This window comes from Amyelois transitella, chromosome 6, assembly GCF_032362555.1.
Source record: "Amyelois transitella isolate CPQ chromosome 6, ilAmyTran1.1, whole genome shotgun sequence".
NCBI lineage: Eukaryota > Metazoa > Arthropoda > Insecta > Lepidoptera > Pyralidae > Amyelois > Amyelois transitella.
The window spans coordinates 11,077,433-11,103,096 of NC_083509.1; the positions used below are offsets into that span (position 1 = coordinate 11,077,433).

General features: G+C 39.4%; 1 protein-coding gene across 1 annotated transcript; it reads left to right on the plus strand.

Annotated features, from left to right (window-relative positions):
• Nucleotides 1–486: 486 nt before the first annotated feature.
• LOC132901835 (uncharacterized) lies at nucleotides 487–6,309 on the plus strand. The gene has a single exon (XM_060944639.1). The coding sequence runs from the start codon at nucleotides 883–885 to the stop codon at nucleotides 6,205–6,207; it is 5,325 nt and encodes a 1,774-aa protein (XP_060800622.1). The 5' UTR covers nucleotides 487–882; the 3' UTR covers nucleotides 6,208–6,309.
• Nucleotides 6,310–25,664: the final 19,355 nt, after the last annotated feature.

Here is a 25,664-nt window from a genome sequence, read left to right on the forward strand (position 1 = left end):
TTGGGCGCTGAGTCTTCTCCTGTTGGTCTCAGAGCAGAATGCGTACCACGCCGGGGCCGCGTATGTGAGGCGGGATCTGACGTACGTTTGGTAGATCCCGATTTCGTCCTCAGGGGGAGGCCTCAGGAGGAGAGAACTACGTGAGGTCTCCCCCTGGCTGCCTTGGTCATGAAGCTTGCGCTCGCCTCCTGCCCCTTTTATCCCTGCCGCCGCTAGCCGCGTCGAGCGCGGCAACCGTTTCAGTATTTACGCGCGATGGCTTGTTAGGGTATTTTATTTCATGTATAAGTTTGGTGTTTCTATACCGATTTCGATGATTTTTTTTTTTATTGAATAGGTACTTGTTGGAGCATATATACATAAATAAAGAATATTAATTTAATATTTTTACACCATTTCATAGACAATGTTTAACTTTGTAGGATTAGTTTCTGAACGACAACGCGGCGGTTGTCTATTGCATTTATATCCGTTTCCTTAATTCACAAAAAAATCACGCTAGATCTTGTGCTCGCCATAACCTCATTTCGCAAAAATATTGTCATCAAAAGAAATAAACGGAATTACACAGGCATTTGAACCAAAGGAATCATTCATTTCAAGACCCAAGCGCCAACATACGTTGTGGACCTTCGTCGCCGCATGAAGACATAGAACCAGCGAGGTTAAGACGTCGGAGGAACTGCTGCATACATTCGGTACGGCCAGCCATCCTTCCTAACCTCGTCCCTGTGAGTTCAATCTGTGCTAATACCGTGCTTTGTTCATATTTCAGTTCTTGTGCATCGCTATAGTCAGCTTTGTGCCGTTGCTAGCATCGGCTGACGCCACAGTACGAACAGGAATATTCACAAACCGTAAGTCCTTTCACAAACAACCAAAATGAGCCTAGTTAATGATGAAGCTAAGCCTAAATCTCGCGATAGGTCTCCGTACAGTAGGCCCCCTACCGCCTTCTGTGACAAAGATAGTGAGAAGTTGACTGATTTAGTAAAAGGCAGAGGCATAATCAAAGGTCGCCTCACAAGACTAACAACCTTTATTAATAGCATAACTCGAGATCAATTAAATAGTCAAAAATGCATTGATTTAAAACTGCGTATGCAAGGCGCAGCCAGCTTACTTACTGAATTTAATAATATTCAAACAATGATTGAGAAGATAGTGATAGACTCTGATTTAGATTGCCAATTAAATCAACGAGATTTATTTGAGGATAGCTATTATAGTGCCTTGTCACGAGCTGAATACTTACTTAACCGAGCCGAAGTCTCTGATGGCTCCAGTGTGTGTCATAGTAAAATAAAATCAATTAAATTACCTGTCATATCTATGCCTACATTCGATGGTTCATATGAGCATTGGCTCGAGTTTCGAGATACATTTATGTCTTTAGTTCATAATTCTAATGAAATTAGCGATATTCAAAAATTTCATTACCTGAAATCCTCATTAAAGGGCAGTGCGGAGTTGGTTATAGATTCTGTGGAGTTCTCAGCCAGCAATTATACTATAGCATGGGAATTACTTCTCAATAGATACAATAATAGCAGTATGTTAATACACAACCATGTTAAGGCCTTATTTACCATTCAGAAATTAACTAAGGAGTCGTACCACATGCTCAGGCGCCTAATTGATACAATACTTAAGAATTTAAGAGCTTTAAAAATGCTTGGTGAACCCACTGAGCACTGGGATACACTGGTCATATTCATAGTCACTTCTAAATTAGATGAAACTACTGAACGCGAGTGGGAGCAATATAAGTGTACTATTCGTAAACACAATGAAACTAAATCATCACTAAAGGTGGATGATCTACTCACCTTTCTCAGGGACCGTGCTGAGATGTTGGAAACATTGCAAGCCTCTCATAGTAAGATTAATCTTGATTCCAAAAAACAAACTACACATAAGGCTCAATGCAATGTCTCCACCAAGTCACAACAAAGTCGCACTACCTATAAGAAGCCATGTTTAATGTGTTACAATGATCATGCACTGTATTCCTGTCCAAAGTTTTTGGATGCTAATATAGACACTAAACTACACTTTATAGCTACCAACAAGTTGTGTGAGAACTGTTTACGCTCTGGACATACGTTAGAAACATGTAAGTTTGGTCCGTGTCGAAAATGTAATAGAAAACATAATACGCTAATTCATAGTGACACGTCTAATGACGCTCAAGTAATGACGCTTCATTCAAATTGCAATAATCGTGAGCCGAGAGATGTACCGACCGCGCCCGCGACCCCCGCGGTCCCCGCGGTCGACGTCCCCATGCATCGGTCTAGCACGGCACAGGTAAACAAGCCGCACATAGATAACACTCGCTATACGTTCAATAATCAATCAGTTAAAAGTATAAATTCTGTTTTATTATCGACTGCTATGATTGAAATAGCGGATAATCACAATAATTATCATATTGCACGCTGTCTTCTCGATTCAGGAAGTCAACTTTGTTTTTTGTCTAAGGATTTATGTACAAAACTTAATGTTACTTTAATACAGTCCACTTGTGAAATACGAGGAATAGGTAACTCGGTTACAAACTCAACACAGATCTGTGATGTTAAAATAAGATCGCGCACCGGTGCCTATTCTACGAGTTTAAAATGTTTTGTGTTGCCTTACATTTCATGTACATTGCCGGCGGTTGCATATGATCAAAACGAACTATTCATCCCTGAACATATACAGCTAGCCGATCCATTATTTTACGAGTCCCACAATATTGACATTTTGATTGGCGCAGAAATATTTTGGGATTTATTATGCGAAGGTAAAATAAGGTTACCAAATGGCCCAGTTTTACAAAACACAAAATTAGGTTGGATAATTTCAGGGCCTATACACAGTAATACGCACAATATTGATAGGTCTTTCCAATGTAATTTTTCGCACGCTATTGAAACACAATTACGGCAGTTTTGGGAACTAGAGGAACTGCCTAAGGCTAGTCTCACACACACGGACGACGAGCGTGCTTGCGAAGAACATTTTATTAACACTACAACGCGCACAAGTGATGGAAGGTTCTGCGTACATCTGCCGCTTCAGAAGTCACCAGCTAGCCTTGGCGAGTCGTACACTCAGGCTAAAATTCGTTTTTTAGTTTTAGAAAGACGCCTCGAACGTAATATTACTTATAAAAAATTATACACTGATTTCATACATGAATACCTTGATTTGGGTCATATGAAAAAGGTAAGTTCATATGGAACACCACATTATTTTTTACCACACCATGGTGTATATCGGGAGCATAGCTCTTCAACCCGATTGAGAGTAGTCTTTGACGGAAGTGCTGCTACTAGTAATGGAGTATCCTTAAATGACATTCAGCTTGTCGGGCCGCCACTACAAAGTGAACTATTTGATATTTTATTGCGGTTTAGACGATATAGGTTTACTGCGTGTGCAGACATACAAAAAATGTACAGGCAGTGCCTATTACATGAGTCACAACGCGACATGCAACTGATTGTCTGGCGGGATAATCCTTCTGAGCCTTTAAGTATGTACCAGCTCAACACCGTGACCTACGGCATGGCAGCGTCACCCTATCTTGCTGTTAGATGCCTCAAACAGCTGGCACTTGAGTGTACTGACCCTGATGTAAAGAGAATCATCTCTGAGGACTTTTACGTTGATGATATGATCACAGGTTGGGATGATAAACATGAATTATTATCATTTTGTAACAAGACTTCAAAGTGTTTACAGTCCGGTTGTTTTCCATTGAGAAAATGGACATTTAACTTTCAATGTGATCAGTCATCAGGTCCGTTCAGCGCAGGTAAGGAGTTAACATTAGGTGATACTGTTCAGTGCAAGACTTTGGGTTTAGGATGGTACAACACTAGTGATGAATTTTATTTTAATACGCAATTTAAGAGTGACACTAACAAGATAACAAAACGTAGTATTTTATCACACATATCTCAAATTTTTGACCCCCTTGGTTTAGTTAGTCCAATTATAATAATAGTGAAAATATTATTACAGCGACTTTGGTTATTGCAATTAGGTTGGGACGATGTGGTGCCAAGCGATGTTCTACTTACATGGACTAAGTTTGCGAACGCCCTATCGGAACTTAACACCATTCGTGTGCCTCGTCATGTTATTAACACTACTGCTACACATTCGGAGTTACACATTTTTACCGATGCATCGCAAGTAGCGTACGGCGCTTGTATTTACGTACGCTCAGTCAGCAGTGACAATAATTCATTGGTGAGACTGTTGTGCTCAAAAAGCAAGGTTGCTCCTTTGAAGCCCGTTAGTATTCCGCGGCTAGAATTATGCGGAGCTTTATTAGGTGCAAGGCTATACGACAAAGTGAATAAGGCACTTCATTTACAATTTAAAAATATTATGTTTTGGACTGACTCAACAATTGTACTAGGCTGGTTACACATGCCACCTAACTTACAAAAAACTTTTGTACAAAATAGGACATCAGAAATACATGAGTTGACGAGGGAACTTCCTTGGCGTCATGTAAGTGGAAAAAATAATCCAGCTGATTTAGTGTCCCGCGGTATGTCGCTAGAAGATCTCTCAACTTCTACGTTATGGTGGGAGGGCCCGGCCTATCTTCGCCAGCCCGATTTTAGATGCGATCTGGTGCCTTCATTTATAAATGGTTTGCCTGATGAGTTACCAGAGTTAAAATCGGGCGTGACGCTTTCTGCTGTGCCTGATAAAGTTTCCGAGTCTTCCTTGTTTCCCTTCTATAGATTTTCTCAATTTAATCGCATGAGACGCGCTGTCGCATACGTAAATCGGTTTATTTATAATTCACGCAATACTAATAACCCGCGATCAGGCGTCCTATGTGTCGATGAATTGAGAGAGTCTGATATAACTTTAGCTAGGCTGTCTCAATTGGAATCTTTTCCAGTTGAATACATGTCGCTTACTAAAAATAATTGTTTAGGACATAAACACAATTTAGCAAAGCTAAGTTTATTTATTGATCACAATAAATTAATACGTGTAGGTGGTCGTATTTCCAATTCACAAATTTTCTCGTTGGATAAAAAACATCCAATACTCATATCTGGTAGCCATCCTTTTGCTACTTTGCTATTTCGGTATGAGCACACCCGTTTGTTACATGCAGCTCCACAAGCGCTTTTATACAATTTGCGAGAGACCTGGTGGCCTATTAGTGGTAGGAATCTTGCTAGGAAAGTGGTACATAATTGTATTGTTTGCAAGCGGTTAAGGGGAAAAACTCCAACTCCTTTAATGGGGAATTTACCAATGGAACGTTTGGACGCTACTTTTCCTTTTATGCGTTGTGGTGTCGATTACGCCGGGCCAATGCTCATGCTAAATCGTAGGGGTAAAGGTTCGAGGACTACAAAATGTTATATTTGTATTTTTATTTGTTTCGTGACTCGTGCCATTCACTTGGAGCTAGTCAGTGACTTGTCCACTGAAGGGTATTTACTTGCATTAAAAAGATTTATATCCAGACGTGGCAAACCTTTAGAAATATTCTCCGACAACGGTAGAAATTTTGTTGGGCTTATGAATGAATTTAAAAAGTTTATAAATAATTGCTCATCGGAGATAATAGATTACGCAATAAGTCAAAATATCAAGTTTACTTTTCTTCCTCCATATTCTCCTAATTTTGGTGGTTTGTGGGAGGCTGGAGTGAAATCCTGTAAGTATCATTTACGACGTGTCGTAGGAAATGCACACTTAACCTTTGAGGAGTTTAGCACGGTTTTGGTTCAGATTGAAGCCGTTTTGAATTCCCGTCCCCTTAGTCCTATGTCCACAGATCCGCAAGACTTCACTCCTTTGAGCCCAGCTCACTTTTTGCTTGGCCGTCCACTTACTGCGCCTGCTTGTGAAGACGTGACTGAAATTTCGACGAATCGTCTTACTCGCTATCAACGTGTGGAACAGATTCGCCAGCATTTCTGGTCCAGATGGGCTAAAGAATATGTTTCTGAACTACAAGCAAGGACCAAGAGAACAAAGGATGATACTCCGTTGAAGCCCGGAATGCTCGTCGTTATCAAGGATGATAATTTGCCGCCTTTGAAGTGGCATCTTGGACGAATCATCGACATCTTCCCAGGAAAGGATGGCGTTGCAAGAGTGGCAGACATACGGACTTCGACGGGCATTGTCAAACGATCGTACAGCAAGATATGTCCTTTGCTCGAGTAGCAGAGAACACATTGAAAGCACGAGCTTCCAAGGCCGGGGGCATGTTGGAGCATATATACATAAATAAAGAATATTAATTTAATATTTTTACACCATTTCATAGACAATGTTTAACTTTGTAGGATTAGTTTCTGAACGACAACGCGGCGGTTGTCTATTGCATTTATATCCGTTTCCTTAATTCACAAAAAAATCACGCTAGATCTTGTGCTCGCCATAACCTCATTTCGCAAAAATATTGTCATCAAAAGAAATAAACGGAATTACACAGGCATTTGAACCAAAGGAATCATTCATTTCAAGACCCAAGCGCCAACAGTACTTATATTAATTTTTAAGAATTACGAATGAGTGAGAGTGTTATTGGTATTATAAACGTCAGAGTAAAGAAATATAATCAGAAATCTCCGAACTGCTAAGCTATTAGGAATTATACGTGTTATTGTGAGCCAACCAAAAAAGATAGACTTATGCTGTCTTGGGATATTTTTTTAATAATTTAATGTAGAATATTTCCGTTATACATGGTTTCGCTGTATCTTTAACCATTAAGGCTGCACACGCGACGGAAGCTTAAAAAATCAAGTAACTTCTCCCGTTTTCCCAACATTTCTTTTCACTGCTCTGCTCCTAGTGATTGTAGCGTAATGAAAAGTATACTATAACCTGCTCAGGAGTATGAAGAATAACTGTACCAAGTTTCGTTCAAATCCGTCAAGTAGTTTTTGTTTCTATAAAGAACATACAGACAGACAGACAGACAGACAGACAGACAAAAATTTTACTGATTGCATTTTTGGCATCAGTATCGATCACTAATGACTCCCTGATAGTTATTTTGAAAATATATTCCATGTACAGAATTGACCTCTCTACAGATTTATTATAAGTATAGATAGATAATAATATCATCCATATCTTTTTCATGGATGTCACAAAAGACGACCAAGGGAAATGTTTATAAAATGGGGGATTCTGCTTATAGTCGATGGGCTACTTACTATTTGAATTTCAATTTAATCATGAAGCCATACAGCTGAAAGATAGTTTCAAAAGAAAACTCTATCAATATTGTTAGTAAAAATATCAGTATGGACAAAATCAAATTACTATTCCGCCACACAGCCAAGCTATACGTCTCTATTAATACAAAACCTACAAGATTGCTATCTTTCCATAAGCCACGACAAATGTGTATAGGACACTGTTATTCCTCGTTATTCAGAAGTGATAAAGTGTTATCGCGACTATGCAAACAAAACATACTCGGTTCCAGACATATCCTATGTGGTTATTGGAAATACGCGGCCAACCGACCGGGAAATTGTGTTGGGAGAATATAAACCTAATCTACTTGCTCTTGAAACTTAAACTTTCGAGTCGAAAACGGGATAATTTGGGGCTCGTTTAAAATTTAGTCTGGAATACTTGCGATTGGACCAAGGGTTGGTAGAAACGACTTTTTTAAGTCCTGGTTGCAACGGTTGTTTAAGAATAGGACCATATCTTTGCAATGGATGTGGTAAAAGGCTACCAAGGGAAATGCTTATAAACTGGAGGATTCTGCTTATAATCGATGTGCTAGCTGTCACTATTTGAATTTCAATTCCATAATTACACAGTTGTACGTGGCCTGTCAGTCTTTTCCAAAACTGTTCGGCGTTGTCTACCCCGCAAATAATATAGTCGTGCGTAAGTATATACTATGTTAAATATGTGATTAATGAACTTTCTAGGGAATAGATAGAATAGACAGAAGGCCGTAGTTATATTTTTTAACTTGTTGCATAGTACCCATTGCTTTGAAGCATTAGAAGTCTTTATCAAAATTTCTTCCCAATCTTTTATTTTTACGTAAAAAATAATAATGGAGGCCCCATTATTATTCTTTACGTAAAAATAAAAGTCTATAATAAATTTTACTGATCACACAAATCAAGATATTTTTTTACAAATAGCTCTTTTTACAAAAAAATCATCAAATTTAAATCAAAATCAACAATTTAAATCAAGCAAGTTAATATTTAAATATACTCTTTTTAAATTCTGATTCATGGCCAATGTAGCAAAATACTAACGTCACTAATAGATAATCGATTATTTAGCAATACCTTTTCAAAATACCACACCACGTAAATGTTGTATTTCGACTAGCTTCCGCAAATATTCCTCAGTTTGTAAATGTATGTACTGTTACATCCTCAGCGATATCTTTAATTTTCAGCACTAGACTTAAAACGTAAAATTCAGTACTCTTAATGACAGAATTAGTGCAATACTTTCTTTTCTTTCGTTTAATAAATAGATATATATGGGGCAAATTACACAGATTGTGTTAGCCTCAAAGTAAGTTTGAAAATTGTGTAACGAGATACTAACTCAACGATACTATATTTTATAATAAATACCTACCTATATAGATAAACATCCAAGACCCAGGCCAATCAGAGAAAGTTCGTTCCTCATTATGCCCTGATCGGGATTCGAACCCGAGACCTCCGGTGTCACAGCCAAGCGTATTCACCACTGCGCCACAGAGGCCGTCCTACTAAACATATAAGACAGTAATTTGATTTTACTAACAACGCTGACATTAAAATACTCATTAGAGGTTTAAGAAAAACTAAAGAGCCATTAGTTCGATAACTTTTCATTCATTCTTTAAAGCTGAGCTATTAGAAATTATTGATAAATTAACACAATAATTATCCATTTGGAGTCCAAAGAAATACCCTTTATCTTTAACTATGATTGCGAATACCTGATTCCAGTCTCTTCAAGACCGTCTCTGTCTACCCCGCAAGGGATAACGTGACTATATGTATGTATAATTGCGTAAGACTCCATCTCTTTTTTACAGACAAGTCTAGCGATGCAAACTATCACAGGTCATTGTTCCATGTTATAGTAATTATAATTGTTAGTCGGCGTCGGCGCTGCTCATGGATTTCATTAGAACATACCCGAGTAGAGAATTTGGCTGCCTCGGGAATCAGGTATTACGTTCGAAAACGTTTCGAAATGATCATAATAGTATATATTAGGCTTCCCACCGCACTGAATTTGATACGCCCTAATTAAATTTCATAATACTGATTCGTTTATATGGTTCCAACGTTATTTTCGATTGGTTGCGAATGCGATATGAATTTCGCAAGTAAAATTTTGTTAATCGTATCATACGAGTATTCTGAAGCGCTTTCTTTAGTAAGAATTTTACGTTAGATTTAAGGAATGATAACTTTTGCGTTGTCCCTGACCGTTCAACGGTCCTTAGTCAACCAAAAAAACGTGAATTCCACTCTGTCTGTTTGTTTGTATCTAGCTCAGAGACTATAATACATACATACATAGCATCACATCATGAAACGACTCGTAGGCCACTCTTAGCTGTTTCGATTAATGATAGAATTGAGATTCAAATAGTGACAGGTTGCTAGTCCATCCAAACAGCTTATCGTGGCCTATCAGTATTTTCAAAACTGTTGTCTCTGTCTACCCGCAAGGAATATAAACGTGATTTTATGTATGTATCGTATTGATGAAAAGGTCTTCACGTGAGATCCAAATTCCAGATAAAAAAAGATATTTTACCTATCTCTGTAACCGCACAAGAATTTAGCCAACAAACCATAACAATTTTACTATATCGTCCCTAAATAAAGGTACAATCTGTCCCACTTCCAAAAGATGGCTCCTGTCGAAATGCAAATACATATTTGAAAGGACTTCCCATAAGTTCGATACGTATCTTGGTTTGAGATCAACACAACCTTTCAAGTTCACTTGCCCTTGTTAAAATCCTCAGGGAATCCTCCAATCTTGTGGTATTTTATATGAAATGATAAAGTTTGGGAACGGACGAGTTCATGTCACTGGGCGAAAGATGATTCAGATTTAAAATACGTGACTCCAAAATTGTCCTTCTCTATGAGTGTATATATAAATACATACAGCACGTCTAAATCCCTTGCGGGTTAGACAGAGCCAACAGTCTTGAAAAGACTGTTAAGCCACGTTCAGCTGTTTGATATAGATTTTTTATCCAAGAGCGGTGGTCGAGCCGTGTGGTTCCCGGCACAAGTGAAAAAAGAATAGGTTCACTCCATCTTTGATGTTGTAAAAAGCGACTAAGGAATAGGCTTATAAACTTGGGATTCTTCTTTTAGGCGATGAGCTAACAACCTGTCACTATTGAAATCTCAATTCTTCACTAAGCAAATGAGCCGATCAAAGCCTATCAGTTTTTCAAGACTGTTGGCCCTGTCTACTCTGCCAGGGATATAGACGTGACTATTTATACATATATGTAGTATCCATGAAAGTGGTCATACGCACGACCAGCTATACAAATCTAGATTAAATTGACACGGTACTTATTCGGTAAAAAAAAAAACAACTTATTCCCCAGGACCCAACCAATAACAGTAGCCAAATATTCACTTTAATTCTGATCAAAGGATGTCTTAGAGATGAATTAATATTTGCACCGATCTTTATGGACTCCTCCAAACTACTTAATGGAAAGTCACAACTTTTTAGTCCGATAAAAGCTTCCTCAAAATTGCTAGAGAAGTATTTGACTATGACATAGAGTTTAAAGCATCTACAGCTTTTGTTCCTTCTGTGTTCCTTGGACTATGTTATGGTCTATGATATTCATGCATTCATCATCATATAGTCACGTCTTTATTCCTTGCGGGGTAGACAGAGCCAACAGTCTATGATAATATATTGCCTTGCCTTTGAACCTTTAAAATGCCTTTAAACGTTTAAAAAAAGCATAGGTAATACTTGTTTTTTTTATTAATTTTAGCACGTTTTCAACTCTTCAAATCGCGGTAGGGAGTACATACTGTGACGTTTATGTAGAACGTCGCAGGTAAGAGAGATGAGAGATAATTTAATGATCCATAGAATAACTGCATCAGCCTTTATTTGAACAATTTTTTTTTTAATTAGAGGCCGCGGGTTTAGCCATAGACACGAGATCTAGCAAGTAGCCGCTAGAGGAGAGCGAGCTACTTAATTTGGTGCGTGCTGTAGTAGTCCAAAAGAGAAGATTTTATAGGGCTCCCGAGCTATGAAGAGGGGCGCAGGGGAAACCGCAGTAGCGTGACGTCATAATACATCCCATACGGGGTAGAAAGAGCCGACAGTCTTGAGACTGTTAGGCCATACTCATATATTTTTTTGATGGAATTGAGATTCAAATAGTGACAGGTTGCCCTTCGCCACAAGAGGAATCCCAATTTTATAAGCATACAAGCTTTCCGCCCGCGGCTTCGCCCACGTGTAATTCGGTTATATATAGCGTTTTTTAATGATCTCGACAGGGCTTTTTCTTCCACAGGCTGAAATCTTGTTACAACTGGAATTAAATATAGCCTGTGTTACTCAGGGATGATGTAGCTTTCTAATGGTGAATGTTTGAAATCGATTCAGTAGTTTCGAAGTTTATCGATTACATGTGTAAACAAACAAACATATAAAAAAATAGATTGTTCCTCTTTATAATATTAGTATACATACAAATCTATATAGAAAAAGTAAAGCGAGACAAAATCATCGTCTCAAAAGAAAAAAAAAACAGGATTTATAGGACGAAGAGGCCTTACAGGATTTCCTTCTGTTTAAGTATTTGCGTCTGATAGTCATCATCCCATGTGAATGAGCTGATGATGGAAGGTACAACTCCTCAACGGTTAGGAGTTGAAAGAAAATTCTTACGAAGTTATACGTACATGTGAGGCTATTAGGTTGACCTGATAATAAAAAGTAAATCTCATTAACGTCAAGAATTTAGGTGAAAATGGATGCGGACAAATTTCGTCTCTTCACTTGTTTCCTTTTAGCTGTTTGTATGGGTAGTGTTAACACAAAATAGGGATTTAAAGGCGTGATGTTATTAATGTTATGCATGTATGTACATAATTATGTATGTTATTATGTATGTTAAAGAGACGACTGAAAGTTGTCATACAAAGTCTTTTTTTTTAAGGATGGGAAATCATCAAATGACCTCTCCCGCTCTGGGTGGAACGGAAGGGAGTGTCAGACTTTTACTGACTAAAACCCACCTCGTTCCTTCAGTTGTCCTTTGCGTTCCGGGGCCACGGTATCTCGTTAGAACTTTCCCGCAGCCCCGGCTCAGTTTATCCCGTTTCCCCCCCTTGGGGGTTGACATTTCAAAAATCCCTTCTTAGTGCTCACTTATGTTACTAAAGGAACCTCTGTTCAAAATCTCAGACTCCTATACCGAGCGGTTTCGGCTGTGCGTTAATAAATCAGTCACCCAATCGCACCCCCTAAATCACGATTGGAGGGTAGTTTGAAAAAACTTATAATGTCAAACATATTTACTTGCCTATGTACGTGTTCATGCCAAGTTTCAAGTTTATAAACCCAAGGAATAAGATTTTTCATAGAAACGTTTTTACCCCTTTTCCCCCCCTTGGGGGTTGAATTTCCAAAAATCCTTTCTTAGTGCTCCCCTACATATCCCAAGGAACCTACATTCCAAATTTCAGCTGTCTACGACCAGTAGTTTCGACTGTGCGTTGTCTGTCAGTCAGTCACTCAGTAACGGAAGAGTTTTATATATATAGATTCTTTAGTCGCCTTTTTCGACACCTACGCGAAAGAAATGGAGTGATTCTATTCTAAAGTGCCGAAAACCACACGGAGAAGATGAAGAAGAAAAAAGAAAAAGAAATAAATAAAGGAATAGGGACTCACTCAACGATATAGAAATATACGCAGGCGCAGGCTCAGTCAACTCTCTCTCATCTCTGCGTGTCCCCTCCACAGAAGTTTTTCGGGACCCAGGGTCCGCCTTCCGACTTCTCTCTCTCCACTTGGTAGAGCAAGAACCACGCAGGCTCTGTCAATGGCTGCTGTAAATAGTTTCCTTATAGATTCAAAAGCAACTTTAAAAACCGCAACAAAGATGGTAAAATGATTATAAACTCATTTCAGTATAACAGATGGCCGTAATTAGAAAATACAGTATAAACCACAATGTAAGTGCATAAACGCTAAGCTTCGTGATATTAATATTTTTATAAGATAGTCAGAGTACGTCGTTACCTGCCTTCAGTCAATTGCGTACCACAACCTCCTCGTCAAACTTACGAGCTCACATGAAAAGACTTATGAATGTGGATGAAGCGAAAGAAGTATGCAAGGTTCGTGGCAAGTGGAAAGATAAAATCGAATAAAATATTTAAGAGATGTAGTCTCTGTCTACCACTCCGGGAAAGAGGCTTATAAACCTGGGATTCTTCTTTCAGGCGATGAGCTAGCAACCTGTCACTATTTTAATCTCAATTCTATCACTAAGCCAAACAGCTAATAGCATTTTCAAGACTGTTGGCTCTATCTATCCTCACGAGAAACAGTTTGCTTATGTATTACAGACTTTCAATCAGCCGAAAGTCAATAAATGTCCATTTGTCATTAACTCAGAGCTCCATAACACGCAGAACGGTTGGAATTGTCATTATAATTGGCTTGGAACCGTTATGGCTCATTCATGACCGAAAGTTAATTAAAATGCACCAAACTTCTGCTCTGTGGTTATATTAAAGCTTTGAACGGATTTCGAGCTGGTTCAGGACAGAATCGGAATAGGAACACGTGCTTGCTCTTGGATGTCGCTGAAAGTGAGTAAGGGAATAATCTACTGCGAACTTCCATGGTGGTCTGATAGCGATGATAAAATAAAGCGTGTGCCAGCTAAGTCTTTTTTCGCGTATATTGTAGGAATAAATTAAAGGAAAGGCTTATAAACTTAAGGTTCTTCTTTTTAGGCAATCCATTCCAGCTAGTTATTTATTACTAGTTATATCCATTAGCAATGGTGTGAAACCAATAGATATGACAATTATTAAGTGATATGAAGTATCCCATAATCCTACTAATATTATAAATGCAAAAGTTTGTGAGCGTATAATTATGTCAATATGGAAGTTTGTTACTCTTTCACGCAAAAACTACTGAACCGATTACGATGAAATTTGGTACGTAGGTAGCTGAAGACCCAGAATAACATATAACCCACTTCTTATCCCGGAGTCCCCGCGGGATTGATAAGGTATCCATGCGGACGAAGTCGCGGCCTCTAGTAATAAATAAAGTTATTGAATTTGAATATAACAGCATACAAAAAACGTAAGAATACTACATTATTTATAATAAAACAGAATTGTCCATTCTCCATTCCACAATGAAGTTATAACTATGAATCCGCAAACGTTACAGCGGTGTAAAAGTTTAACGTAGCGCAGTAAACTGCAGCATTCATTGTTGGGCACATTCCTACCTCGTAAACGGTATGGTAATGTCCCATGATAATACCGTATGGGTTGAGTTTCACTTTTGACACTGGCAGGGTTAAAATGAATAGAAAACAATAGAATATAAAGACTTTAGGTTTAATTTTTTTACACTAATTCTCTCTTAGCGTGTAATTGCGATAGTTAATAGGAGAGGCCATCGTTTACTAGTCGCTCGCGTGTACTGATTTGTAGATATTTGGGTGATTCCCATTACCCTCTGACTCCCATTACCCTACTCTCCCCTATACGAAATTCAGGATCTGATGACGGCTATACATAGCTGTCACTTCTTCCTCCTGGCTTTAGTTCCGGTTGCATCCTCATCACTCTGAAGAGGACCCCGAGGTATGCCGGGACATGTCTTTTGACCATGGATTGAACCATCTTGGATTGGACGAGTCAGGTTTTTTACTCTCACTTCCTCTGACAATTCTTCAGAATTTCTCCTGCAAGCTAGCAAAACTAATGTAACGCAATAAATTCTTATAAATTTATTAACACACACATACATACATCCATATTATTACGTCTATATCCCTTGCGGGGTAGACAGAGCCTACAGTCTTGAAAAGACTGAATGGCCACGTTCAGCTGTTTGGCTTAACGATAGAATTGAGATTCAACTAGTGACAGGTTGCTAGCCCATCGCTTAAAAAAGAATCCCAAGTTTGTAAGCCTATCCCTTAATCGCCTTTTACGTCATCCATGGGAAAGAGATGGAGTGGTACTATTCTTTTTTGTATTGGTGCCGGGAACCACTCGGCACAACATCAATAGTAATATTCTTCAACAAAATGGGGTATCAAAGATATAATTGAGATTTTATACTCGTAATAAGAATTGTATTAACATCAATAGTTATATTCTTCAACAAAACAGGGTATCGACCTGTAACCCTGAGACAGCTGCGGTGGCCACACATTGGCCGGCTAATCCGCAGAGTAGCCGCACTTCGGACCATAGCCGCAACATAAATAAGAGGTAATTCCTCTGTCCTTACTTACAGGCTAGCTTTTTCATTTCGGACAAAGTCAGGGATAAAGAAACTATAAAGGCGCGTTGTCACATTCTATTGTAAATAAATATATGAACAACACCTAATAGCCTACAGGAACGATTATGCTAAGAAAATCATGAACACAATAATTTATAACAGAAGTGTCGTGTGGTTCCTGGCAATTAAGAATATCTCTTTCCCATGGATGATAAAAGAAGACTGAGGGAAAGCTTATTCGAGATTGTGAACTCTGTCTTCCCTGAGAGGAATAAAGACGTGACTATATATATGTATTTAATAGTAGGTATATACATTTACATACATAAAATCACACCTCCTTCCCGGAGCGGTAGACAGTGACTACATGTTTTAATTCTTCATCCTCATTCATTACTATCTTCATGCAAACTCTTCGGTTTAAATAACTCTTCACCTGATCTCATGATGACTCTGATTTGATTGAGGTAAACTTTACGTGTAAAAGGAACAAACATACAACCATACATCCCTACAAGCCAAGAAAATTGACGAATTAAAAATATAAACATGATGTAAATAAAGAAATAAATAGCGATGATCACAGAGAAACAAACCGTAATCTGCCTTTACTTTATGACGTCACACATGTAACCCACATATTTAAGAGGCTAATGCGACACAAATCGGGAAATACAATAGCCAAATCGGCCATTTGAAAACTCGTGAATTTGCCCCGGGAAATATTGGGGTCCACTCGCCGTGGGATGGCCCTCACAAATCCTGGCCCTCGTCAATTTATGCGACTTCAGTCCAACGATATTTACGTACGAGAAGATACTCTTCAATTGTAACAAGCAAGTTGAGAAGTGGACCGTTTTTCATGAGCTCTTGTTAATTTACCAAGTTTTGAAGAAAACATCGTGACGAACTCTGCAAATTCAGAATCAGTCCTACGATATTTACGTATGAGAAGATACCTATAGATAGATTTTTTTTTGAAAGAGCACCTAGATGGCGGCGATGGTGTCCGCACCCCATCACGTCTCGTTCCCGGCGGGAGCGGTATGCGGTCTGCTGAAAGCCGCTTTGCGACGATGAATGTAAGAGGAGGAATGAAGGATAAGATTGAGGAAGTATGCCAGATGATGGATGAAAGACGTTTGGATGTGTTGTGCGTGAATGAAACGAAGCGGAAAGGATGCGACGCGACGCAGCACGGCCCTTACACGGCGTATTGGTCTGGAATTTCCAGTACCAGCCGAGGCTGTCAAGGGGTCGGTCTAATTCTTTCTGCACGAATGGCTGAGTGCGTGAATGAGTATGAGTGTGTCAGCCCTCGTCTTCTATGGATTAGGCTGAAAGTTGGAATCACTCGGATCTTCGTTCTAGGTGTTTATGCACCTTGGGATGTGGGTTCGAGGGGTACAACATCAGCAAAAAGCGAAAACGAGGAGTTCTGGAATAGTGTAAGAGAAGTATTGAAAGTTACCAAGCCAAATGAGAAGATTATTATGTTAGGTGATTTTAATGGATGGGTGGGTGTAAAGCGTGATGGATATGAAAAGGTGCTTGGTGCTTTTGGTGACGAAAAGGTGAATGATAATGGAAGAAGTGTATTAGAAATTTGTCTAGAGTGGGATCTTTTTGTGTCGAACTCAATGTTTCAACATAAAGAGATCCACACCTACACAAGAGTGGAAGGTATTTTAAAAAGTATGATAGACTTTGTGATTGTAGATGAAAGATTGAAGAACAAAGTGCTGGATACCCGTGCATATCGCGGTGCTGGCATTGACTCGGACCATTTACTGGTGATATCCCGGATAAGGGGTATCTTCAATCGCTGGCGGCACAGGGTAAGGGAGCAAACCAGCGCTTTGGAAAGAGTAAAAGTAGAAAATTTGCAAGATATGGATGTAGGTAAGAAGTATATTAATAAACTGAAGGATGAATTTGAAGATTTAGAGGAAATGAGCGATATTGAAGATGGATGGAAGGAATTTAAAGAAAGAATTGTGAAAGTAGCTGTTGAAGTGTGTGGTGTAAGTAGAAGAAGGAAAGGAAAAAATCACAAAAATGCGTGGATGAGTAAAGATGTGCAAGAACTTGTGCGATTAAAGAAGAAAGCATGGCTGGATTTGTTAGCAGCAAAAGCTAACTTAAGAATGCAAGAGGTTATAGATGAAGATGTGAATGAAGCACGTAAGGAATATAAGAAAATGAAAGATTTGGTTAAGAAAGCTGTGATTAGAAAGAAAGAAGAGTATAAAGAGGATTTTGATAAAAGGCTATCAGAAGACTTTCAGTCAAATCTGAAAGTATTCTGGAAATCCGTAAGGTCAGCCCGAGGAAATACTATAACCAGAGAGCTGACTAGGATCAGATGCCAGGATGGTAGCGTTGTGAAAGGAGAAGAATGTGTACTAAAGATATGGAAGGACTATTTTGAAAGTTTATTTGAAAAAAAGGAAGGAAATAAGAAAGATTTCTGCTATAGCGAAGAAAAAGAGAATGAGATGGAAGGCGAAATTGAAATGTTCGAAATTGTGGAAGCACTTAAGAGTATGAAAGCGGGAAAGGCTGCTGGGTGTGATAGAGTGTCGGTCGAGATGCTTAAAGCAGGAAAAGGCGTAGTAGCTAGTCAGTTGTACTGCCTTTTCAATTTGTGTTGGAGAAGCGGCCGAGTACCAAAAGATTGGTGTAAGGCTGTTATCGTGCCACTTTACAAAGGAAAAGGGTCACAGCTGGACTGCAAAAATTATCGTGGTATAAGCCTGCTTAGCGTCGTCGGCAAATTGTATGCTAAGGTATTGATTAATAGAGTCAGGAATGAAACTGATGACAAAATATGGGATGCTCAAGCGGGATTTCGAAAGGGAATGGGATGTACTGATCAGGTCTTTTCCTTGCGGTGCATAGCCGAAAAGTTTTTGGCCAAGAGTCAAAAAGTCTATTGCACATTCGTAGATCTGGAAAAGGCCTATGACAGAGTTGAGAGGAATGAATTGTGGTCAGCACTTTCTATGCATGGGGTGAGCAGTCTCTTAATACGAGCACTGAAATCCTTATATGAGGATTCGAGTGCTTGTGTCAGGATAAACGGAGCGCACACTGAGTGGTTTAAGATTGAGAAAGGCGTTAGGCAAGGATGTGTTGCGTCACCGTGGCTGTTCAACCTATTTATGGATAGCTGTTTGACAGATTTGAAAGAGTCTAAAAGTGGATTAAGGATGAATGAGTTACTCGTCAAATGTCTGCTCTATGCCGACGATCAGGTTATACTGGCGTCATCAGCGGAGGAGTTACAGGAGATGGTAAACTGTATGCATGAAGCTTTAAAAGAGAAAGGAATGAAAGTGAACGTAAGTAAAACTAAAACACTGGTTTTTGAAATGGAGAAAGAAATGACAGCATGTAATATTTTGATTGGAGGAGAAAAAGTGGAGCAAGTGAAAGAGTTTGTATATCTAGGATCAAAGTTTACATCAGATGGCAAGTATGATAGTGATATTGAAAGGAGAGTGAACGCGGGGAACATGGTGAATGGAGCTTTGCATGCCTTTATGAGCAGTCAGAAACTATCCAAAAAGGCTCGACTGGCTGTGCACAGGGGCGTGTTGGTCCCGACATTAATGTATGGGAGTGAAAGTTGGGTATGGCAAAAGAAGCATGAAAGCAGAATAAATGCAGTGGAAATGAGAGCGTTAAGGAGTATGATGGGTGTGAAATTGAGTGACAGGATAAGGAACAGCGTGATAAGGGAATGTTGTGATGTGAAAGAAGATGTAGTTACAGGAATAGAAAAGGGTATGTTAAGATGGTTCGGTCATGTGGAGAGGATGAATGAAAGCAGGTTGACTAAGCAGATATACAAGGAGAGTGTGGAGGGAAAGGTCGGAGTGGGAAGACCTAGACGAACGTATCTTGATCAAATTAAGGACGTCCTGGTAAAGGGTCAGGTCAAAAGTACCCGAAACCGCCGAGCTTGTATGAAGAGAGTTATGAATGTGGACGAAGCGAAAGAAGTATGCAGAGATCGTGGCAAGTGGAAAGAGGTAGTCTCTGCCTACCCCTCCGGGAAAGAGGCGTGATTTTATGTATGTATGTATGTATGAGAAGATACCTACTGTTCAATTGTAACAAGCAAGTTGAAAAGTGGACCGTTTTTCTTGAGCTCTTGTTAATTTTAATTTACCAAGTTTTGAAGAAAACATCGTGACAAACTCTGCAAAGTCAGGCAACTGGATGTGTAACCATGATCGATTCAATACGGGCTAGGTTAACCTGCAAAGGTTGCGGAGGTCAGACGGGTGTTGCTTCGTGTATAAACCTGACTCACCCAATCCAGGATTCATGGTCAAAGGCATTCCCGGGCTCCTCTTCAGAGTAATGAGGATGCAACCGGGACTAAAGCCAGGAAGAAGATAGAGTCCAGCGTACTTGTATTATTTTCAAGTCAGTAGCTATTACCAGTTACCGCCCGATATTATGATGTGAAAACACATGCAATTTTCAGTCTTGATTGCGTCGAAATAGGTCATACTTTTGTAGTAATAGGATTTGGAAACAATTGGCTTAATAACGATTGTGTGCGGGTATTGGGTTTCATTGGTTTTAAATCAATTTGATAACACATGTTTTTGGGTTATGTATGTCTGATTACACGACATAAAACCACGCTGAGATACCCATGCCAGAAGAACCTTCGATAGAGCTAGGTGAAGAAGATATCCAGAACCACTCCATGTCTTTCCCATGGATTTCGTTAAAGGCAACTAAGGGATAGACTTATAAACGTGGATTTCTCTTGTAGGGAATGGGCTAGCAACCTGCCACTATTTGAATCTCCATGAAGCCATGCAGTTGCACGTGACCTTTCAGTCTCTTTCAGACTGTTAGCTCTGTCTACCCCGCAAAGGATATAGACATGTGTGTTTGTACGTTGAAAATAATTCAAGAACAAAAACAAAATATGACCATAATCTCTATCAACTTTTCATCAAAAAAAAAACACGCACATATAAAAGTTCCTGGAACAGTGTTATTCTGTAAAATGTTTATAAAGAAAATCACCGACGTAGCTAAGTAGCCCGCGGGCTATTTTCCCGTATGTTTGCAGTTTTCCATGAAACATGTGTATCCGGCTAGAAGTTTGAAATATGTTTAAAATGAAAATCTCCCGAGTTTTACTCGTCCACCATGTTGGTTGTTAGCGGGGTTTGTGGAGGGAAAAAAGTGGAAGTAATTATGCCGTGATGCGTCTTTTTCGTCCTATTTGATATTTTTATGCAAATACGAGTCGCTTTGTGTAAAAACCTGAATCATCCAATCCAGGTTCCATGGTCAAAGGCATACCACGGGTAGAGAGGTGAGGATGCAACCAGGAAACGTTATCTACCGAACCAATCTTCTTGAACATACAGACATACATAAAATCACGCCTCTTTCCCGGAGGGGTAGGCAGAGACTACATCTTTTCACTTGCCACGATCTCTGTACATTTCCTTCGCTTCATCCAAATTCATAACTCTCTTCATGCAAGCTCAGCAGTTTCAGGTACTCTTGACCTGACCCTTTACCAGCACTTGATCTTTTTGAAATTTGGCGCGTATATTTAAATATATAATTAAGCGTCTGGAGAAGGACCTTTCATCTTGGTAAAAATTATAGCTCACTTCTCTAAATCTCGGTAATAATTATTTTTTGTAAGTGACGCTAAATTTACCACTTTTGCAGGTGGCGCTAAATTCGTCGCTTTTTGTAGGTTGCCCTAAATTCGTCGCTTTTTGTAAGTTGCCCTATATTCGTCGCTTTTTGCAGGTTGCCCTAAATTCGTCGCTTTTTGTAGTTTGCCCTAAATTCGTCGCTTTTTGTAGGTTGCCCTAAATTCGTCGCTTTTTGTAGTTTGCCCTAAATTCGTCGCTTTTTGTAGGTTGCCCTAAATTCGTCGCTTTTTGTAGGTTGCCCTAAATTCTTCGCTGTTTGTAGGTTGAGCTAAACGTAGCTTTTTGTGAGTGGCGCTAAATTTGTCGCTTTTTGTACGTGGCGAAGCTGCAAGTAAAAGCAAATTTTACATAAAGAGGAGCTCAACAATACTATCTCGTTTGACAGCTACCAAATGTAGTGTCATTAAGAAACATTCCAATTAAGCAACTAGCTATTAATACCGCCAACAAAAACATGGATTAGTACTTAAAATTAACGCCTCATTCATCATTTAACTTCATATCTCGGCACTGAATGGCCATAAAATATGCGAATTACCTAATAATGCCAGTTAACTTTATTGCTAACGCTACATTCGCACCGGCCGTTCCCAATGTGCGCTTTGTTCAAATACCAACGGTGATGCACTGTTAAGGTGACAATTCGTTGTTGCGACATAAAATATATACATACATATGATCACGTCTGTATCCCTCGCGGGTTAGACAAAGCCAACAGTCTTGAAAGAGAGTGACAGGTTGCTAGCCTGCCGCCTAAAAGCAGAATCCCAAGTTTATAAGCCTATCCCTTAGTCGCCTTTTACAACATCGATAGGAAAGAGATGGAGTGGTCCTATTCTTTTTCCTATTGTTGCCGGTAACCAGACGGCACGGAATATAAAATATATTGATATGATTGATAATGTTGTTTTGATTCCTTTCACACATTATCATCATTGGACATCATATTGCACCTATACATACATATAATCACGTCTATATCCATTGCGAGGTAGACAGAGTCAACAGTATTGATAAACTATAAGGCCAAGTTCAGCTGGCTTAATGATTGGATTACGATTTATTATAATAGTGACAAAGTTGTATACCTATCGCCTATAAGAAGAGTCTCAATGTTTATACAATTTCCTTCAATTGACTTATACAATATCATACATATTGTACAAAAGAGAAAGAGTGAGCATTTATTTTAATTTTTATTCGCTCCTTAATTAGAACACGCTTGCACTATAGAAAACAAAACAAAAACATATCTCGCTCTAGCGTGCAAATCTTATGCAGCAACGGAACTACCCCCTAATAATTAACCGAAACAAGATACAAGTTCATTCGATTCCCGACTTTATATCTATGTAATAAGATCAATTAATGTATCAATGTAAAATGGACAACCATGTACCTTTGTCATTGTTAAATCTAAAGCATAGTTTGGAAACTGTACTCGTAGCAACTAATACATATACAGAATACACTGTTACAATGTGAAATACTGATGCAAATACCTAAATGCAAATAGGTTATTGAATATCTGCAAGGAGTATCACTATCGTTGTGCCGTGTGGCTCCCGGCACCAATAAAAAAAGAATAAAACCACTCCATCTCGTTCCCATTGATGTCGTAAAAACCTGACTCGCTTAATCCATAACCCATGGTCAAAGGCATACTCCGGGCTCCTCTCCAGATTGATGAGGATACAACTGGAACTAAAACAAGTAAGAAGTAGAAGAACATACTGTATATACGTGTGAACTCCCTCATCCGCGCCAGTCTTCATGTCCAAGATATAGCAGACAAAATGCAAGAGAGCCTTCACGCTGGTTCCAGGTGTCACGGCAGCCCGCTGACTGTTTGGGGAACAGACGTCCAGCTGTGCCACCTCCGCCGGGTCCAGGTCGAACGATCGACCAAAAAAATGCTGGCTTGACCTCGCGAAAGACGATATGCGTACCAATGTTCTTAAATAGTGGAAGAAAAAATATCGGAGAGCGGACCCTAGCCCCAAAGCATTGAAGTGGAAGGTGCAACTGGAGACACTGACAATGACAAAGAGAGAGATAGATGGTATAGATAATTAACTAACATCATTATGAATCACCCTACCATCCAAAGGTTCGATGGGCAGGGCAGCATTAAATTTACACACACACACATATTTATATATACATACATGTAGAGTCGTCTATATCCCTTGCGGGATAGACGGAGCCAACAGTCTTGAAAAGACCGAATGGCCACGTTCAGCTATTTGGCTTAATGATAGAATAGAGATTCAAATAATGACATGACCTAAAAAGAGATAGAGTGGTCGTGATGGAGTACACATATTTATTAAATGCTAATAAAATATATGGTTTCATTGAACGCAAATAACTAAATTACATGCCAAAATTTCCACAAAACCGGCCATCGTAATGCGAATTTACCCAGTATTGACATGAAAAATATGGAAGAGCTACACGTTCGTTAAATAACCGTCTCCGGCTACCCCCATTTATCATCGGATTAACTTGATCCCCGTGTATATTATTTTTATTCGCCCCCGGGGATGAATAGTGTCCATTCCTGGATAGACGAAATAATGCGTTATAATTATGGTCCCGGCTATTGCGTTGACTATTTCGAGGATTTATGGCCCGCCGTTTTTAGAGGTACGAAATTGGGGGTGTAATTTAAAGTTTTGTTTACTGTTACATGTTTATTTATATTTTAAAATATGTAACGTATAATGAGCTGACTGAGATAAGAAAAGAACAGTGGGTACGAGTTGGCCGAGTTAGTTTAAGACTTGTGTTATAAACGGGGATTGAACTCGGGACTTCGCAAGGTTGCGGGTTTGAACCCCAATCTGGTAACTCAGAGGCAAAAGTACTCCCACTGTACCATAGAGGCCAATAATGTGACATTCAACATGATAAAATGAAATTTACATACATACATATAATCAGCAAAAAGTAGGTCAAAAGTACCCGAAACCGCCGAGCTTGTATGAAGAGAGTTATGAATGTGGACGAAGCGAAAGAAGTATGCAGAGATCGTGGCAAGTGGAAAGAGGTAGTCTCTGCCTACCCCTCCGGGAAAGAGGCGTGATTTTATGTATGTATGTATGTATGTACATATAATCACGTCTGTTTCCCTTGCGGGGTAGACAGAGCCAACAGTCTTGAAAAGACTGATAGGTCACATTGAGCTAATTAGCTTAATGATAGAATTGTGATTCAAATAGTGACAGGTTTATAAGTTTATAAGCCTATCCCTAGTGGCCTTTAAAAAAATCCATGGGAACGAGATGGAGTGGTCCTATTCTTTTTTTATTGTTGCCGGGAACCACACGGCAATTAAATGAAATGTAAGAAACTAATAGCTTTGACATAAACTTAACTTTTTACTTGTCATATACACATTATTTTAGGTTTAGAAAAAATAAAATTATAAATACACCACAGTCTATTTAATTCCGTCGTTGACTGTACCACACCCAGTGTCCACAAAATTCCTGATCATGTATCATTTTACTCACTGCCAATACTCGTAAACCAATATCGTGCCGGGTTCAATCCCAGGGGCATTCTGCATAATATATAATAATTATTTTCCAATAAATACACGCGTATCGAACATCTCCAAGGAGTTTTTAGGCTGACCCGCTTCTGTAACTTGTAATTTTCGAGGATACTTGAAAGAAAAAGTAAGCTCGCTTTATTCTGTAAAAGTAAGCTTTTTTTTAGTTATTTGCATGGATAAAGCTAATTTATATAATTTTTACTATATATACAGTCTTTTCAAGACTGTCGGCTCTGTCAACCTTACAACGAATATAGACGTGACCGTGACGTGTATATATATGTGCATGTACATATGTGCACAATCAAGTGTGTAGCGAGCGCGTACGTAGTTAGGTAGTTATCGCGGCCGCGTTGCTAGGCAACCGAGCCCGGCTGAGCGGTACCTCGTATCCCGCGCGTCTCTCCGGACGACTAAGCGTCTCCTCCGTGACTCGCGCGCCAGTAGAGCCGAGATCGCGTTCGCTGCGCACACGTTTATGTATTCCATCATACGTCCCTTACACTGGCGCCAACTTGCGGCAAAATTTTTTTTTTTCAAAAATACGAACCCCTTGCTCTTTAAACTTAAAAGCTAGCCAAAAAGTTAACAATGCCTCCTAAATATAACACTCGTCGTAACCGTAACTGTGAAAGTGAAGAAGATGCTGCCACAGCCAGCGACGGCGGCGGATCCGGGAACGAGACGATGACCTTCGCCGGCCCGCAGCTTTCCGCGCCTGCTCCTTCCGCGGCTGTTGGGGCCCACAGCACGGAACAAGTGATGTCAACAATGATGGAAATGATTTTGCAAACGCAGCGAATGCAGGAGGAAACAAATAAAACGATAATCGAAACGCTTCGATCTTTCCCACG